The 20,051-nt window shown below is 39.1% G+C and overlaps 1 protein-coding gene across 2 annotated transcripts in view; it reads left to right on the plus strand.

The window, feature by feature from the left end:
- CAV1 (caveolin 1) overlaps nt 1-19,171 on the plus strand; it is a 34,786-nt gene extending 15,615 nt beyond the window's left edge. For both annotated transcript variants that reach the window (XM_049642980.1, XM_049642981.1), the window contains exon 3: nt 16,950-19,171. In XM_049642980.1, coding sequence (XP_049498937.1) covers nt 16,950-17,291 — 342 coding nt within the window. In that variant the 3' untranslated portion in view covers nt 17,292-19,171. The remainder of the gene's footprint in view (nt 1-16,949) is intronic.
- The last annotated feature ends 880 nt before the right edge of the window (nt 19,172-20,051 follow it).

Consider the following 20,051-nt stretch of genomic DNA (forward strand, 5'->3'; position numbering starts at 1 on the left):
TCTAGTGCCTGGCACAGAGAAGAGAGAAGTGCTTTACTGATGCCAATTACTCCTCAGAGCAGATGGGGAAACTGAGCCTCAGAAAAAGTCTGAATTCTACCCTTTCTTGGACACTGACCTCCAGTGTTGCCTTGAGCCTTAGAAAAGTCACTTGGACCCTCTGGACAGCAGTTTCTTCACCTATAGCAATCAATAAGAGACTAGATGGTCCCTAAGTTGCTTTCACTTCTAAAATTCTATGATCCGGTTGACCAGTATTCATAAGAGTGGAAGCCTGTAAAGGTATATGAAGTCCATTCAGAGAGAATGGTGGAAGACTCCTCATCAATACTACTTTTACTTTCTTCCTAGATTTTACCAATTGTCATTCTCATTCTTAATATTCAGGCTGTGGGATTCAGTTAAATCATCTTTGAAGTACTGAGCTAACGACAGATGACATGCTGAATATACTACCAATAAATATTTGGTACTAAAGAGATGAGGAGCTGGAGTTCATTTTCCCTTCTCATCTGTGCTCAGAACTGTGGTCTTCCCTTTTATTGTCCTTGCCTCAAAACTCTGCTTGTGTCCCAAGATAGACCAGAAAATTAGTTCCAAAGTAGATTACAAACTTTCAGTAATCTTTTTTGTAACCAGTTTATTCCTCTTCATTCACTTAACAGATTACACCCTTACTTATAACTTTAGGGCAATGGTCTTAAAAAAGTCTGACTAAATAAAAAATGCTCAGACTTTCTGAGTGCTGACAGTTGTCAAATTCACCTAGCCCATGTGGCCACATTTCTGAAGTTCTTTTAACAGCCCATCTGCAAGCAATAGAATCAGATGACTAAGAGCTATGGAGCAGAAGCACTATTACTTTGAGTCAGATTTTCCCATTAGCCAGCTATAATTTATTTCTCTCTGATCCATACAAAGTTTCAAATTTAGGGCCCTGTATGATTTTAATCCTATCACTTAGCGCCCAACCTGTACGATGCCAAAGCTAAACATGATTTCAGACCACCTGAACATTCTTCAGGAACTAATCAACTCCCTAAGCAAAGCTATGTCTAAATCCATAGGTTTGAACCCAAATTTCATGAGAAGCAAAAATTGAATTAATCTGAGTTTACTGTTATTAATCACCTTTGATCACTCTTTCACCAAAATTACTAAAACTGTGTTAGAATAACTTAATGCGATCAATAAATGCAATTACTAACCCTTGGATGGGATAATAACATATTCAGAACTTCTTTCCTAAAGGACATTTTATCAGGTTGGTGCTCTTGTAAATAGAAGAGAGAGAAATATAGCTAAGCAAATGGCAGCCAGCATTAACTAATTCATTCATTTATTCAGCAAATATTAATTTAGTACCTAATATATTCCAGGGAGGTGAGAGCCTGAGTGGCTTAGTCAAGTGTCTGACTCTTGATTTCAGCTCAGGTCATGATCTCACAGTCCTGAGACAGAGCCCTGAGTCAGGCTCTACTCTGGGCATGAAATCTGCCTAAGATTCTCTCTCTCCCTCTCCCTCTCCCTCTGCCCTGCTTGTGCTCTCTCTCTCTCTCTCCTTTCCTCCCACACACGCGCGTGCATGCTTGTGCACACACACACACACACACACACACACACACCACACACACCAAACTATATTTCAGGGAGGTTATAGTCTAGTAGCAGAAATAATCTCTCTCTAGCTCTTACCCTCTCTCTCTCTCTCTTTCTCAAACACACACTCACTCAATCAAACCATTAAATAAGTGTCAGAAAGGCTGGATTATAAAACATCCAGGTGAGAAAAGGGGTGGGGACCAGAAAGAAGTCTTTGAAGAAAGAACATTTAGATTAATACATGACAACTCCAAGATAGCCAGGTGAAGAGTGATGGAAGGAGTGTTCCAAGCAAAACTAACAGGAGGTAGGAAGGCCCTAAAACAGGGAAGGACTCGGGTCATTGTCCTGAAAGAAATTACTCAAAATTCTAGTCTAAATTCAAATTATTACTGATTTGGGGAGTAGCAAGAAAGAAAATTCCTCTGTTACCTTAATAATAAGGTGGTGCACCACAGAAGGACATCACCCCTCCCTGGTAATGATTCCTGAATAAGCTTGAGCAGCCAGAGGTCATCTCAATTTTATTTGCACTGCCCCCTTTTCAATGACTCATAACCAGCTATGTTTCCTTGTTTCACTTATTCCATCCTCAAAAGTAGGTGTTTCATAAATACTGAACAAATGAATGAATGAATGAATCAATCTATCAATCAACTCACAAAGCCATAGTACTATAAACCAAAAGTGCCTGCAATAAATATACAAGCATTCTAGGCTATAAATATTTCTAAAGTTCAGGTCCTAGCTCATCGCATCAAATTATGATTTTCTAGAGCAGTAGTTTTTAACCAGGGATAATTTTGCTCTCCCTCCTAAGGGATATTTGGCAGTGTCTGGAGTTATTTTCAATTGTCACAGTTTAGGGGGTACTACTGCATCTATTGGGTGGAGGATAGGGATACTGATAATCATTCTACAGTGCACAGGACAGTACCCCTACTTTCACCCCACAACAAAGAATTATCCGGCCCAAAATGCCAACAGTGCTCAGATGGAGAAACCTTGTGGTAGAAGTTAGGGTCTGTGTCTTGAGAACCACATAATGGCTGTGATTATCCTTGCTTAGACCTGACAAGAACTCTAGTTTAGATCCTTTTCCTTACTTGCCTAGCAATGTAGGCAAGTAGATTTATTTCATTAATTTTCTATTTGTTTAATAAACAGACTCTAAGCACTGGAGGGGAAAATATTCCAGCAGTGAGGTAAGATGAATGCTATTAGTAACCCTAGTTGACTTAACTGAATGGTAGGAAATAACTCCCACCATCAGGAAGTGAATTGTAGAAACTGAAAAGAAGTTAAGAGGGTTGGAAATGCTCTGGTTCAAACAAATGTCTATGCAGACCAATCGGTAGTTTGAAAATGGTGAAGACATTTCCGTTTCTTGTGTCTTTGTTAGAATGGAAAGAGCTTTTATTTTCTTTAGTGTGGTAATCATTCATATTTGTCCCATGACACACCCAGAAGTTTAAAGAATAACAAACTCCCAACTGTAAACATAGAATTTCGTGAGCAGGTGAGGCCTCTAGATGAATCCTTATAAATGCTGTTTGGAGGTAGAATAAGATTTCCATGCATTAAGCAATGCAGGACTTTTCTATTAAGAGAACTTCCAATACTTCCAAGGGCTGAAGTTATTTCTCCTCAAGGATGGCAAACAAGAATCCCCAAAGGCACCATTCCTTCCTGTTCAAGTTCACTGCTTCAGTCAATTCTCCTATCACTAGCCCTTACATGGCCTATTTTTACTCTGTTCACTTGTTCCATATCACTTGTTTGGTGACACTCAACATCAGCAAGTGCCACCAAATCGATATCAGAAGACTGAAGATTTAAATAAGGAATCAAAAGATATGCAGTCTGCTTTGTACTGAACCATCTGCAACTAAGCACTTTTTGTGATCATAAATATGTGAGGCCATGTTGGCAGAAGAGATGGTTCAGGTTCCTAAAGAAGGTTCAGAGCCAGCTCGTCACAGGTACACTAAATATAGTTTTACATTTCTATCTGGGATCCCCAGAAAAAGAGGGTGGGCAACCTACTCCAGGAAGCATGAAAATGCTTTGGAACCTGGAAATCATCATGGAGGATAGTTTTCAGGAATTTGAAAGGAATGTATATTCATTTCTTAGGGTTATCTTAACAATAATCCCACACAGGGTGGCTTAAAGCAATAGAAGTTTATAGTCTCATGGTTCTGGATGCTAGATGTCCAAAATCAAGATGTCACCAGGGCCATGTTCCTCCTGAAACCTGTATGGGAGTCCTTTGTCTCTTCCTAGTTTCTGGTGATTTGCTGGCAATGTTTGGCATTCCTTGGCTTGCAGCTGCATAACTCCAATCACATGGCCTTCTCCCTGTTTGTCTTCTCATTACCATCTTCTTATAAGGATGCCAGCCATATTGGATGAAGGGCCCACCCTACTCCAGTATGACCTCATCCTAATTACATCTGCAAGACCTTGTCTCCAAATATGGTCACATTCTGAGGTACTAAGGATTAGGATTTCAACATGTCTTTTTGAGGAGGACACAATTCAATGCATAACAAGATGCAAACTAGGAATGTATATTTTTGTTATCAGAACAGAGAAATTTAACTTAAAATTTTAAAGTGTAATACAAACCCTAGGGTAATTCTTACTTCCTCCTAAGAAGAGCAAAAGATGGAGAAACCTGTTGGTTACCTTCAAATGATTGAAAAAGAAGAAGGCAAAAAGGAATTAATCCAAAGCAAAGAGAGTCCCATTACTTGGTGTTGGTGCCACCTTCTGACAAATCCAGGAGCTCAGTCAGCTGGGGCATCATCTTCCCCAGGATATATTTGGTTGCTGTGTGCCTCATGTTTATAATAAACTCCAGAAGGCTAATGCACTTGATAGAGATGAGTGATGCACTTTGATAGAGATGACTTAATCCTTCTTGTTTGCATAATGGCAGGATGCAAAATAAGCACTCACCTGCCTGAAACGATTTCAGGAATGCCAAGAGTTCTCCTTTTCCAAAATATCTCCTCCATTCTCCCAACACTGTTACTGAAATCCCTGACATTTCCCCACTTCTCCTGGCTGGAATTCTTGGACCAGAAGCTCCTGATGTAGCACTGACCATTGCCCCCAGGCACTGTCCCAAACATTTTTCATAAGTTAAGTCATTTAGTACACAGAACAATCCTATGAAGTAAGTACTATTTGACCTCCAATTTACAGATGAGAAACTAAGAGAGAGAGGCTTAGAGCTTATGTAAGGTAACATAGCAGAGTTGAGATTCAAACCTAGCTTTCATGCTATGAACCAGGGGAGGGGACAATATTGCCTCTCAAAAGTAGGGAGCAACACAGTAACTAATCTATTATCATGCCCACTCAGAACTGTCAGATTTCTCAGACACTCAGGTAGGGAATGAAGTAGGGAATGAAGCCTAAGGCAGCTTTTGTTTCTCAAAGTATCTTCCCCAGACCCTTTGCATTAAAATAGGGGAGGGAGTACAGATACCTGGACCCTACCCTCAAACCCACCAATCTAGGATCTCAGGGCCCAGGCATCTGCATTTTAACAAACATCACCCAGAAACTTCTTGAGTGTACTAATGTTGGACAACTGGCCTTACAGGAATAGAATAAGATACCATCTTATGGTAAACATGGAAAAGCCAGAGAGAGATGACAAGACAATGGGGACCCTGGTGACCAGTGGTTAGTCAAATGACCCAAGGGTCCTGGGTATAAAGGAGCTTGGTTGCTGGGGAGTGAGGGTAACCTCATTTAGCATGGAGGTTTGACAGCAGGAGGACACCCACATCCTCTGGCTTGGATCAGATGCCCTGTCCTGGTGACAATGGTGATTTGCTGAGTCTGAGAAGCATTCTGTATCAGTTTGGATGGGAAGCATGGGTATAGGCAAGGGAGAGCAACCAGACATGTGGACTCAGAAATTCCTATGTGACTCCACTTGAATGAGCAGTATTGCATAAACAAAATGAGAATTTTGATGTGGGGCTGAGGAGAATGGTATGATGAATTGAATGAGGATCCTGAGAGACAAGTCTTGTATTTGATCCAGTCAATGATTACAACCTCCTTGAGGCTCAGTCTCATAGTCTGTAAAATAGGGAAAATAACTCCTGCCTTGCAGCTAGCTCCTCACATACAGGATGTGATATGAACCCAGAGGCATATAGTGCTATATAATGTAAGTTATTGCTATTCCAAGGCCTCTGTAAAAGTCTGCTGCCTCAGAATATACAGTTGACCCTTGAACAACATGGGGGCTAACAGTGCCCACACCCTGTGCAGTCAAAAATCCATATATAACTTTTTTTAAAGTTTACTTATTTTGAGAGACAGAGAGAGAGAGAGAGAGAGAGAGAGCATGTGCTAGAGCAGGTAAGGAGCAGAGAGTGAGGGAGAAAGAATCCCAAGCAGGCACCATGCTGTCAATGCAGAGCTTGACACAGGCATTGAGATCGTGACCTGAGTCAAAACCAAGAGTCAGATGCTTAACTGACTGAGCCACCCAGGTGCCCCTGAAAATCCATATATAACTTTTGACTCCCCCAGAACTTAACTACTAATAGCCTACTGTTGACCGGAAGCTTTACTGATAACAGGAATAATTAACACATATGTTGATTGTAATATGTATTATGTACCATATTCTTAAAATAAAGTAAGCTAGAGAAATAGAAAATGTTATCAAGAAAATCATACAGAAAACACATTTATAGTGTGGTACTGTGTTTACCAAAAAAAATCTGTGTGTAAGTGGACCCAATAGTTCAAACCTAGGTTATTCAAGGGTCAACTGATTCTGCCACCCTAATACTCTGCCTTTCTCTGTACATTTTCCTCCATTCCTGCTAAGAAAGTAAACAGAGTCCCTTAAATGCTTTCTGAAGTACAAATTAGTTGTAGGCCTCCTTTCCTGAACTGGGGACACACAAACACACATATATGCAACAGGAATTCATTGGGAAAAGAACAAATTCACTCCCTCACTATCCATTCCCCACTGGGGTGCTCTGCTGGTCCCCTGCAGGGCTGGGCCTAGCTGCTATTCCTGTTTCCACCTTCACTTTCTCTTGGTGACGCCTCCTCACTGTACTTCAGTGCACACCCCCTGCGTTTGGGCCATGTTCACATAATTGTAGTTATTCAGATCACTGGGACAAAACCCAACCAAGCAAAAATATGCTTTCTAAATCATTTTTTCTAAATCATTTTTCCTTAAAGATGAAGACTTCAGAGCTTGGATTGCCCCTTTCCATGGTGCCCAAGTCACCTAAATGATAACCACTTCATTTTGATCAAAATGGTCATGGCAATATAGGGTTGTGGTAAATAAGAACATCATTTTGAACAAAATGAGACACCAAAACAATAGATAAATAAAAGCGCACTTGTGATATCAGGTAAAGAATTCATAGGAGATAATATGATGGTTAGTGAAACGTTATATATGCCTACATCCTTTCGATGGACATTTATAACTCCTTTAAAATAGTATACTTACTGAAGAAATGTTTATTTGATAATTGTGGGTGCATAGTACTACTAGGTATCATGGAAGATATCAAGCTGAATGCAACAGACACAGACCTCCCTTAAGTCCTGGTTTGGTCCAGTCACTTATTAGTTAAATGACCTCTTCTTAGTGGGAATATAAAAGATTTTTTTGCCATTCTTATTATAAAGATAACCTAGAATTTCACAACTTTTTGAATGGAAGCAGATGAGTGAAATAGGGTACTCATGTGAAATGTCATTATTCTGAGGCCTCTGCTGTGTCTGGAAAGCAACAAGGGGGAGGTCAGTCCAAAGGGAGAGACCCAAAGGTCCCAACTGGAGGCCCAGGTCAGGGACTGCAGATCTCCTCCAAATTCCTCCCCCTGCACCCACACCATCTCCTCTTGTTCACAGAAGTAGGTAAATACCCCCCTTACCATCTTCCAGCTTGAAACCGTGATTAATAATGCAACCCTCTCTTTCCCTCTCCAGGAGGCAATCCTCTGTTTTCTGTAAGGTCAAGTTGCCTAGTACCTACCACCCCAAGGCAGCTCAAAATACATCAGTGTTCCACCCCAGATTTACATTTTTCTTAGGGCTGTGTGTGGACTCTCTGGGAATCCAAGTAATCGCAGGCATTAACAGAACCCAGGCTGCCTATTTTCAGTTGAGGCTGCAAGAACACTGTAGCCTTTTCCCTCAGTGGTGCCAGTTTGGCCCAGTGAACACATGGGTATTTGCCCTTGCCGCTGAGAAAATACATGGGCATTAGGGCAAAGTTCCTACATTCTGGTAACATTTAATTGTGCTAGTCCTCAACCCTCTCTACACCCACACATTCATGCACATGTATTCCATCAACTTCAAAGGCTGCTCAACATGTTGGAAATATACATGAGAACAGTGAAGTGAGCTTGCAATCAGTCTAAACCTACTTTCTGTGTGACTGGGTTTGGTACATACGTTCAGATTTTAGAAGTACGTATTTGATTTTTTAAATGTACTTTTGTTTATACTGGGTTTAGCATCATGAAAATAAATCAGGATTTCTATTGCCAGTTAGAGTGTTTTTCATAATAAATAAGTCATTCATCCTTGTCCAATAATACATATTTATAGGATTAAATTAGGAAAAGCTTTCAAAGAGCATTTCCATTCATTATCCACTGACTTCCATGTGCCATCCAGCAGGAGCTCCCAAAGAGAAGCAGAAAGCAAACTAGGACTTCACGGCATGGAGGGGAAAGAGTAGCATGAACAAAAAGGAGCTATCACTAAATCCAAAGGGGCAGGGCATAACTCTGGTTTAGTCTTTTGCATGAGAAAAGAAGAGAAAGCTTGTTAAAAATCAGACTCCGCAGGCCCCACAGCAGAGAATCTGATTTGAGAATGAAATGGGACCTGAGCGCCTTTTAAAGAAGCACTCTCCTCCAGTTGATTGATTCCTTTGCTATATGGCCCCTGCTAAGAACTCCTTGGAATTGGGGATCCCTGAGTAGTTCACTCACAAGTATTAAATATAAGAGTCCATGGGCACCTAGGTGACTGAGTCAGTTAAGCATCTGACTCTTGATCTCAGCTCAGGTCTTTATCTCATGGTTGTCAGTTCAATCTCAATGTTGGGCTCCATACAGGGCATGAAGCCTACTTAAAATATAGATAGATAGATGATAGATAGATAGATAGATAGATAGATATAGAGATATCTCCGGATTTGGTGATGGACTTTCTGGATGGAGTAGATGAAGCTGGCTCTTAGTCTTTGGTGCCTATCTGGTTATAAATCCAACCCACTTTAGGTAAATGAATGATGGAACCATAAATAGCCTAAAACTTTTCTAACATGCTGTTTGACATACACTGAAGAAAGTTGAAAATGCTCTTTCCTTTTCATATATTCCTGAATTTTTCCCCAAGACTGAATTCTAGTATGTTTATATACATACGTTGTATGTAATTTTATTTTTTTAATGCTTATTTATTTTTGAGAGAGAGAGAGGGACAGAGCATGAATGGGGGAGGGGCAGAGAAAAGGAGACACAATCTGAAGCAGGGTCCAGGCTCTGTGTTGTCAGCACAGACTCCGACGTGGGGCTCAAACCCACAAACTGCAAGATTATGACCTGAGCCAAAGTTGTACACTTAACTAACTGAACCACTCAGGCACCCCTGTAATTTTCTGTAAGTATGGAGAATTGAATTAATAGAAAAGAAAAATAAAATATAAAATAAGAAATGATAATCAAAATAAAGGTGGTTTGTTTTGGAATTGTTTTAGTTATCCAGGGTGGCATAACATTACCCCAAAATTCAGTAGCCTAAAACAACAAACATTTATTATCTTGCAGTGCATCAGGAGTCCCAAGTGTGACTTAGTTTAGTGGTTCTGGCTCAGGGTCTCTAACAAGCTGCAATCCAGGTTATCAGAGCTGAAGTTACCTCAAGGTTCAGCTGGGAGAGGACCCACTTCCAAGCTCACTCACATGGCTGATAGCAGGATTCAATTTCTCCCAGGCTGTTGGACTACAGGCCTCAGTCGCTCAATGATTGTTGGGTATCATCCTCCTTCATTTCCTTCCACATAGGCCTCTACATAGGGCAGCTCACACCTGGCATCTGGCTTCTAGCAGAGTAGGCAAGCAAGAGAGTAAGAAAGGAAGCAAGACAGATGCCACACTCTTTTTTAACCTAATCTTGGAAGTGCACCCCATTACTCTTGCCATGTTTTTATTATTTAGAACGAAATCACTAATTCCAGCCCATACTCAAGTGGAGGGTGTTATATGAGGCATGAACACAGGAAGTAGGGGAGGAGAAATCATTGGGATCCATCTTAGATGCTATTTATCACACAATATGTTCATTTGTCTCTTTCATAATTTATCATCCTATTTGTGCTTTACTGAAACTAAATGTTAATGTAAAGCCAGTATTTTCTGATATAGGTTAGTAACATATTCTGGGAGTAGTCTAGTAGTGTTAGAAAGATACATTGAGGTTAGAAATTGAACTCAGGTCTCTAAATGTGGAGATATACAACTACTATGTTAACCAGCAGAAGAGACTATTAGTTACTGTATCACTTAGGGGTGTTTTCTGCTATAGAAAACTGGAAACCTGAATAGCTGTGGCTTAAAATGAGTGTATATATGTGTTACATAAGAAGTCTAGAGACGGACAGCTATTGGCATTGTTTTTATAGGCTGATAATGACAAAAGCAACATCTTCTATACTCTTGGCCTTTAAAATATACACGTCACTTCACCACAAGATGCCTTCCCTACATTAAGGCAACACATCATATTCTAAGCAGGATAAAAGGGGAAAGGGCCACATCATGCACCTCTGTCTCTTTTCAAAAGGAAGATAAAGCTTTCCTGGAAGTCCCACACAGCAGACTTCCACTTATCCAGAACTGGGCCACATGTTTTCCTTAAACCAATCTCTCAGTACGGAGACTAACACTACCATGGCAAGTCTAAACCAACCATGTCTTATCTCTGAGATCAAAGAATTATTGCTAGTACCTGAATAAATCAGGATTCTGTGGATGTTGGGCAGACAACACACAAGTCTTTCGTAAACATCTTGTATATTGTTATTTATGTGTTCTTTATAATCACAATTTCCACTAATAGTCTAAAAAGATATTTTCCCATAGAAACAATATGTAAGCTTCATTGCTTATGAAATCCTAAATGTACTTAAAGTTTCTTTCTTAAAAAAATCCTTATTCAGAAATAAAATGTCAGATTTTTGAGACAAAAAATGACTCTGTATTTTATTAATACTGTGTACATATAAATTAAAAAAAAAATATTGCCATGACATACTTTTAACAAGATGAAATCTTTTTAGATTTATTATATTAGTCAAGTATGATCAAAACACAAGACAGATTGTTTTCCTTAACACCTGCTGCTAGATTTTTGTTGACTTACGTTTCTGAAATTATAGCATCATAAGTCAATGTTGCACAAAGGAATTTAATGTCATTTATAAAAATCTAGTAGTATAAACTGTTGATTCCTTACAAAACATCTATTAAGACACAGAAATATCACTGAAACACATTTATGCCTTTGATCCTGAAGTCTGCATAATGATTCTTTCCAGAAGGACAACTTGTTCCATAGATTATATAACAGAAAATCAGTTCTTGGAGGTGCAGGTCAAGCTCATCTGAGGCATCTCATTTTAAGAAAATAAATGGCACCTGCACCTCTTGGTTTTTGTTTTAAAGCAAATCTCTAATTCCTCTTCTGCTCCAAACCTAAGTGAGCAGATAAAGCCCCACTCTAGGCAAGCCCTACTCTCATGTAAGAGGAGTAAGTCCCTGAGGAAATGAGACTTCAGAGTGATATGAGGGATAAATTAACCAATGATGGATGTAAACAGTGAACATATTGGAGATTGTCAGAGAGAGGTGCTATCATTCATTCAACAATAGATCTGCAGGACCTATTGAAAGCAAGATGATGTTCAAGTTTAGATGCAAGTCTAGCTGTCTTGCTGTCTTGCTGGCTACAGAATGTAGCAGCTAGATTGACTAGTGATGTGTAGTGATAGCAGTAGCAGAGGAGCCTGGAGAATTCCTAAGCCTGAATTCTAATCCTGTGTCTGCCATTAAGTGGGAAGGTATCCTTGATCCAGTCATCTGACAGTTTTGGCTGTCAATTTCTCAAATGGGACTCCATTTCTTTTAGGATTCCTTCAGCTCTCAACATCTATGAAAATGCTGAAGCAATTATGCTTTGAGTGATGGGGATTGTGAACCGACTTTATATGGAATTACTGATTATCTAGCAGAACTTTATTGGGGCTCAATGCATTGTGAATGCATGTCAAAATGAAGATATTTTAAAAAATACTCCCTCCTGCTTATGTCACCCTAGATAAATGTACAAAAGCATTCATCTTCACGTTGCTAAAGGACATTTCTCGTAACCTTACATGGAGATAGCTTTCAAGTCAATGCCTTGGAATGTAATGAGAGACTTACAGGAGACCTAGAGATACGGACGGGGTAGATGGAGAAGGGATATGGTGAGACAGATGTAATTCCTAGGGATATAGTGTGGAGCACAGGACTAGACGCAGGCCTGGGAATCGGGAAGTTAAACTTCTAATTGCAGCTTTTCCACTAATTCACTTGGGACTTTAAGAATGTCTGGCCCATTTTAATAATTCTGTGCCTCAGTTTCCTTATCTGCCAATTAGAGTGAGAGTTCTTGGCTGGGTGCCCAGGATTGTGAGAACATACTGTGCAAGGCCAAGAAAATGCAATCAGTACCCAAAATGCAAAACATCCTAGTTACTAGATGTCCTAACTTAAAATGGAAACACTATCAACAATGATTCCTTTAATAATCAAAATGTGAATATTTTGAGAAGCATATCTATCTGGGTCAAAATTAAGCAAATAAGACTAGTATAGGGACTTGTAATCCCAGGTACACATAAGCAGAAAGAGCTTACCCTGGAAGTTGAACAAGTTCCAGCTTTGCCACTTAACATTTGTGTGACCTTGAGTAATTTCTTAACCTCCCACACTACCCTCATCTGTAAAATGTGAAAAATGGCATGCATCTCAGAGGGTTGTGGTGAAGATCATTATAAATGGAAATTACTTCTTTTGAATCACTTGTGCTTTGTGGTTGATAGCTTCAATAATAATAATAACTGTCAATTAAAAAGCTTAGCCAACCACAGCAAGGAATTTTTTTAATGCTACTATTTATTGGGCATTTGCTATATTATAATGCTCTATCCCTGTACTAAGACTTTACGTACATTATCTCATGTACTCCTCACAAAAACCTATTATTATTACTGTTGTAGACATGGAAGTAGAGAGAAACTAAGCTTTATTTCTGGTTCCAGTGTGTTTCCTTTACCTGCCTTGCTTTCTTTTTCTCAGCTGAATCTAAATGGCTATACTTTTAGTAATCTTTAGCCATTTAAAAATTTCAGGACTAAAGCAGCAACTAATTGAATATACTTATATAACATGTTATTTTTGTCATGTTGCTCTCTACCCCTGGAGACCAGCTCTAAATTTACATGCAGATAAATCATGCTCACTGGCAGTTAAGAATTTTCAATATGTTTGTTGAAAAAAATGAATTTATAGTTAGGTTTAGAAAATAAATTTATTATCAAGAAATCTTATCCACATTCATATGTCCATACATCTTCACTAAGGACCAACTGTATATATGATGTATATAACATCATTGTTGTTTTTTTTTTTAATTTTTTTTTAACGTTTATTTATTTTTGAGACAGAGAAAGACAGAGCGTGAACAGGGGAGAGGCAGAGAGAGAGGGAGACACAGAATCTGAAACAGGCTCCAGGCTCTGAGCTGTCAGCACAGAGCCCGACGCGGGGCTCGAACTCACAGACCGTGAGATCATGACCTGAGCCGAAGTCGGACGCTTAACCGACTGAGCCACCCAGGCACCCCTATAACATCATTGTTAATATCATCCTCAGAGACCATACTGTGGGAATTCTTACAGTTACCAGAACTGTAAAATTCAGCAATTTTATATTTTTTGTTAATGTGCCTTTTAATTATGAAATACTATAATTGCCTTGGAGAAGATTCAAAAAATATTTTTTCTAAAGTGATATGTTGAAGAAGGTGTATCTTTCAGACCAGATTCAAACCTCAAATTTACCTCTTATCTATATGGACAAATTATTAACATTTCTGAAGCTTGCATTTTTCCTGTAAAATGGGAATAATACATTAGGAGTTGATGTGAGTTAAACTGAGAACAGTGTCTGACATAATAGCCAGTCAACAAATGTTAGTAACTCTCCCTTCCCTAGGAAAAGAATCTCAAGGCAGCCATGCTTCAAGTCTGCTCTGTAAAGAGGTAGGAATACCCTACTCTAGTAAAGTGCTTCCTGCCCTCCTTTGATAGTAAACTGTTTTTATTTTTTAATAAAAGTGAGGTACCCTCTCCCGTTGTACACTCAAAATGTATGTTCCCATTTCTGGGCACTCATGGACCACCACTGCCCATCTTTTAACCCCATATTAAGAATGTCTGCTCTTGTGTATTAATTTTGACTTCACAAAATCCTTTTACAAAAGAAGGTCACCTTTTAAAAACAAAACTATTGGGTATCTTGCAGTTAGATGAAGAAAAACCACAGACTTTTATTTCTTTTTAATTTTTTAATGTTTATTTATTTTTGAGAGAGAGACAGAGTGCGAGTGAGGGAGGGGCAGAGAGAGAGGAAGATACAGATTCCAAAGCAGGCTCCAGGCTCTGAGCTGTCAATACAAAGCCCGACGCAGGGCTTGAACCCATGAACCATGAGATCATGAGATCATGACCTGAGCCGAAGTCAGACGCTTAACCAATTGAGCCACCCAGGAGCCCCCACAGGCTTTTATTCTTAACAGCTTTAGGAAAATACAGTATCAAAACAAAACTTGACAGTAGACAATTAAGTAAATTGCACAGATTGATCTGACTTGCTACCTATTTCATACGACCTTTTAAAATTTTAACACAACTAAATGTTTACTACTGAGTCTAGATCTAAATCAAAGAAAAATTAGAACAATAAATCTGTTTAACTTCATTTACATAATTGCAGACATACCATTTTTACATATTACATTATTAGGACATTGGACAATAGATCAAGAAACAGAATGTTCTAGAAAATAAACTTTATTGGTAAGCATCATGTACTTTTTCCAAAAGAAGTTTTATTGTGTTGAATCAATTGTGGCTTCTTGGCACTGAGAAGCTCCAGAGAGTCACCAAGTCCTCATTCCCTAATCCTGAGCTTGCCTGGGTTGTTGCTGGCAATGATCAACTTGTCTGGATTTCAAACTACATTAGATCCCTTCATATACCTGCCTTTGCCAAGCAATTTAGTTGGCTCTGTCCTACTGTTCCATTGTTAATTTTTTTTAATCCTATACTTCAGTTAAGTTTATATAAATCCTTGCAGAAAGAGAAAAGCTCCTGGGAATTCATTGGTAACATGTACTGTAGGAGAGAATGCTGTTAGGAAAGGTGTTGAGTTTGCATTCTGGTCCCACCATTGCTGTGTGCATCACATTAGCAAGTCCCCCTCCGTGTCTCTGAACTTCTTTTTTTTTTCTTTTTTATGTTTATTTATATTTGAGAAAGAGTGAGAGAGAAAGAGAGAGAGAGAGCACAAGCAGGGGAGAGGCAGAGAGAGGCAGAGACAGAATCTGATGCAGGCTCCAGGCTCTGAGCTGTCAGCACAGAGACCAACGTGGGGCTCAAACTCAGGAGCCGTGAGATCATGACCTGAGCCGAAGTCAGATGCTTAACCAACTGAGCCACCCAGGCGCCCCTCTGAACTTCCGGATCTTCTTTTGTAAAGCGATACCAACCTACCTTCTCAGATTGGTTTGAAACCCCAGGTCATATGGAGACGCATGTAGAAGCACTTGGTTACTATTAAGTGCTATATGACTGCAAACTCATTTGATTACTTCCTAGTGGCCACCAACAGGGACTACCACAGCATTCACTGCTGTGGACCACTGATATTTGCATCTGTCTTTACTCAAAACTTTACATATTTTTGAATAAATATGTATTTCCCTTACCATGTTTTTAACTGTCTTCCTTTCTAACTTTCTTCTTGCTGTTAATGTCACGTTGGTTTCCCCTAGCAGGCAAATCAGAATCTCAAAGCTCAGGGCTCATTTTAGGCTTTTCTCTCTCCCTAACCTTGAAGTAACCAAATCTTGTGGGGTCTTCCTTTAACATCCTTGAAATTCATTCTTTTCTTTCTTCTTTTTCCTGGCTATTCATTTTGGGCCCTCCCATCTCAAACTTGGGATATAGCAGTCTCTCTGCCTTGAGTCCCTTTTCTCCAGCCTGCACACTGCTGTTAAATTCATCTTGATAAATGGCTGCTTTTCCTGCTCCAATATCTTCAATGGACCCTCCACTATAGGTAAAATAAAATCAAGATTGGCCTCGACCTGTCTTTCTAGCTGTGTGTACAGGTCTGTCTGCCTATATACTCACTGTATCACCCTTCCTTATTCCTGGGGTCTTGCTCACACCATTTCCAAGGTCCCTTCTTCCTCTCCAAATCATACCCCTATTTTCCAAGCCCTGCCCAAGCCCCACCATCCCTTGAGTACTCATAGCTCATAGTGAACTAATTTGAAGAAATTCTATCAACTGAGTTTTCAAAGAGCCAGTATTTGACTATACAATAGCTCCTTAACACTGTGTGTGTAGTTGTGTTGGTCATGTCATTTATAGTTTACTGTGTACCTTGTATACTTATCCATGTTGCCAGGTTTTACTTGAAGGCAAGAATTTTATTTTATTTTATTTTTTAATTTTTTTTTAACGTTTATTTATTTTTGAGACAGAGAGAGACAGAGCATGAACGGGGGAGGGTCAGAGAGAGGGAGACACAGAATCTGAAACAGGCTCCAGGCTCTGAGCTGTCAGCACAGAGCCCGACGCGGGGCTTGAACTCACGGACCGCGAGATCATGACCTGAGCCGAAGTCGGCCGCTTAACCGACTGAGCCACCCAGGCGCCCCGAAGGCAGGAATTTTAAAGAAATATCTACAGAACATGTTAAAAGTTCTCCTGGATTCCACCCCCAGCGATGCAATAAGGTCTAGGTGGGGACCAAATATCTGTGTTTTCTCCAACAGGTTCCAAGTGATGCTAATGCTTCTGGGTGCCTTTGAGAATCTCATACAGAACCTGTTAATAAAAACTAATATCTATTTATGGATACTCAATAGTGGTTGCTTTTCTTTTCCTCTATTATAGCTCACATTCTGTCACTTCTTCCTTTTAGATTGATTTTGAAGACGTGATTGCAGAACCAGAAGGAACACACAGTTTTGATGGCATCTGGAAGGCCAGCTTCACCACCTTCACTGTGACAAAATACTGGTTTTACCGCTTGCTGTCTGCCCTCTTTGGCATCCCAATGGCGCTTATCTGGGGCATTTACTTTGCCATTCTTTCTTTCCTGCACATCTGGGCAGTTGTACCGTGCATTAAGAGTTTCCTGATTGAGATTCAGTGCATCAGCCGTGTCTATTCCATCTACGTCCACACCTTCTGTGACCCGTTCTTTGAGGCTGTTGGCAAAATATTCAGCAATATTCGCATCAATATGCAGAAAGAAATATAAATGACATTTTAGGGATAAAAGTATACCTGATTCTTTTTTTTTCCTTTTAATTTTCTTGGTGCCAATTTCAAGTTTCAAGTTGCTAGTATAGCAACAGTATATGAATGAGTTTTCTCGGTTCAGAACAAAGAAATCACTCAGTTTTTGTAACTATTATTTGTCTCTTCTGAGCTATTTCATCTATTTTTTTTGGTGGTCTCAATTTTTTAAACCCATTTAAAGTTTTTGCCTTACATTCTTATTTGCATGTGGATCATTGTTTTATTGGCTGAGACATGGACCTATTGTTGAAAGGTAATTTGAGAGAAATATGAAGAACTGAGGAGAAAAAAAAAAGAACAACCTCAAGTGCCTATTCTAAAATGTTGATCATTTTATGGTAAGGGAAGAATTACAGGCTATAGCCATTGAGTGTATAGGTATGTGGGCAGGTTTTAAGCAAACTCTTCCCCCACAATCTGAAGTGTTAGTAGATTGCTGCCATTCACTTTAAGGATCCAATCGGATCAAGTGATCTTTATCAAGTTAGAAAACATAATCTACATTCACATGTTGCGACTAATGCCTTACACTTCTTGAAATTTTAACCTGTGATACTTTCTGTGCCTGAATATTTGTCATATAGATAATGAGACCTAAGTGCCTTCCTGTTCTTCACATTTTCCTTTTCAAATAGGGTCCAACTAATCAACTTTCATTAGGTCAGCAGTCTCCCTGAAGACCAAAAATTAGAAAATCCATTGCCTAGTTCTCCATGCTTGTTTCTGACTTTCAGAAACAGAGTTGGATGAAGTTCATGTCTGCATCTGATTACGCAGCATCTTTATCCATATTGAGTATGGTCTATATCAACCCCATGAAACGAATTAAGGTGGACAAGTGGGACTGAGCCCTCTCTGGGCTGGCAGGAGTGGAAGCCAACTTTCCCTGCCTCTCATCAGCTGAATGAGGTCAGCATGTCTATTCAGCTTCGTTTATTTTCAAGAATAATCACGCTTTCCTGACTCCAAACTAATCCATCACTGGGGTGGTTTAGTGGCTGAACATTGTGTTCCCTTTTCAGCTGATCAGCAGGCCTCCAGGGAAGGGCTCATAAAATGGAGGCCATTGTGTGAGACTGTCAGACTTGTTGCAAATGTGACCCCTTCAAAGTAAAGCACTTGTAACCGTCTGTTATGCTGTGACACACAGCCCCTCCCCCTGCCAGGAGCTTTGGACCTAATCCAAGCATCACTTTGCTCAGAAAGAAGATGGGGAGGAGGCAGTAATAAACGATTGAAGTAATTTTGCTGGAATAAATTCAAATTCTTCTGAACTCAAACTGAGGAATTTCACCTGTAAACCTGAGTCATAAAGAAAGCTTCCTGGTACATCTAAAAGCTTTTTATTCCTCCTGCTCATATTAAGATTCTGTTCTTGGGGACATTATTTTCAACCTTCAGTTATATGCTTATATTTTTATTCTCATGCACCCATTGGAACTCTGCTTGATTTTACTTTTCATCTTTTCTGTTTTCCTGACACTTTAATTATCAACCTGTTACCTATGTTTAAGTTTTGCATTTAAAACAGACACTGGCATGGACATAGTTTTACTTTTAAACTGTGTACATAACTGAAAATGTAGTATACTACATACTTTTTAAGTGTAAAGATATTTTTATCTTTATATGAGGAAAATCACTTGGGGAATTGCTTTGTGATTCAATCTGTAAACTGTGTATCCCAAGACATGTCTGTTCTAGTCCCTTTTGCAAATCAATTGCTGGTCCAAAAGATTGCTGAAATTTTATATGCTTACTGATATATTTTACACTTTTTTATCTTGCATGTCCTATAAAGGTTACAAGCCTCCACAATAAAAATGTTTAACAGTTGAACAGTCAGCATTATTATTTTTCCCCAAAACAGGCATGTATGTGTCAGTGTCTATGTCTGTGTCTGTGTGTGGTGATCATGTACATAGTGTGTGTATATATTTATAGTATGTTTGTGGGAGGTAATGGGCTTCTGCTTATCAATTACTGCAAAGTAATTTAGGTGGAATATTTGTTCTAAGGCCATCACCATGCATGAGTTACTTCAGATAAAAGTTATAATTAATAAGAATTATTTACTTAGCAGTTTACCCAATGCTTTATTTTTTTAAAGTTTTTATTTAAATTCCAGTTAGTTAATACTCAATGTAATATTAGTTTCAGGTGTATGATACAGTGATTCAACATTTTCACATAATACCCAGTGCTCATCTCAACAAGTACACTCCTTGATCTCCATCATCTGTTTAACCCATCTCCCCACCCACCTTATATGTCAATTAATTTGAGACCCCAACAACTTTGTGATGAATATTAATATTCTCATTTGGTAAATGACACATCCAGGGGCTAATGCTTTGAAATTTGCTGTGTCTTAACTGGGATTTTGTTAAAAGGGCTATTTCAGTCACAGTTTGTTTTTGGCCTTGGTTAAGTTTACATTCAGAGCTGCTGTATTAGGGTTCTCCAGAGAAGCAGAACCAATAAGAAATACATTGGTTGTTTATATTCACAAATATATTGGTATATATACAGAATAATATAAATAGATACATAAAGACATAGAGATAGACAAATAAAGAGATTTATTTTAAGGAATGGGTTTACATGATTTATGGAGTCTAAAAAGTCTCAATATAATGCAGGGTGAGTTAACAAGCTGGTGACCTAAGAGAACCAATGGTATAATTTCCGTCTGAAAGCTGGAAAGTTCAAGACCCAG

This window comes from Panthera uncia, chromosome A2 (assembly GCF_023721935.1).
Source record: "Panthera uncia isolate 11264 chromosome A2, Puncia_PCG_1.0, whole genome shotgun sequence".
Lineage (NCBI taxonomy): Eukaryota > Metazoa > Chordata > Mammalia > Carnivora > Felidae > Panthera > Panthera uncia.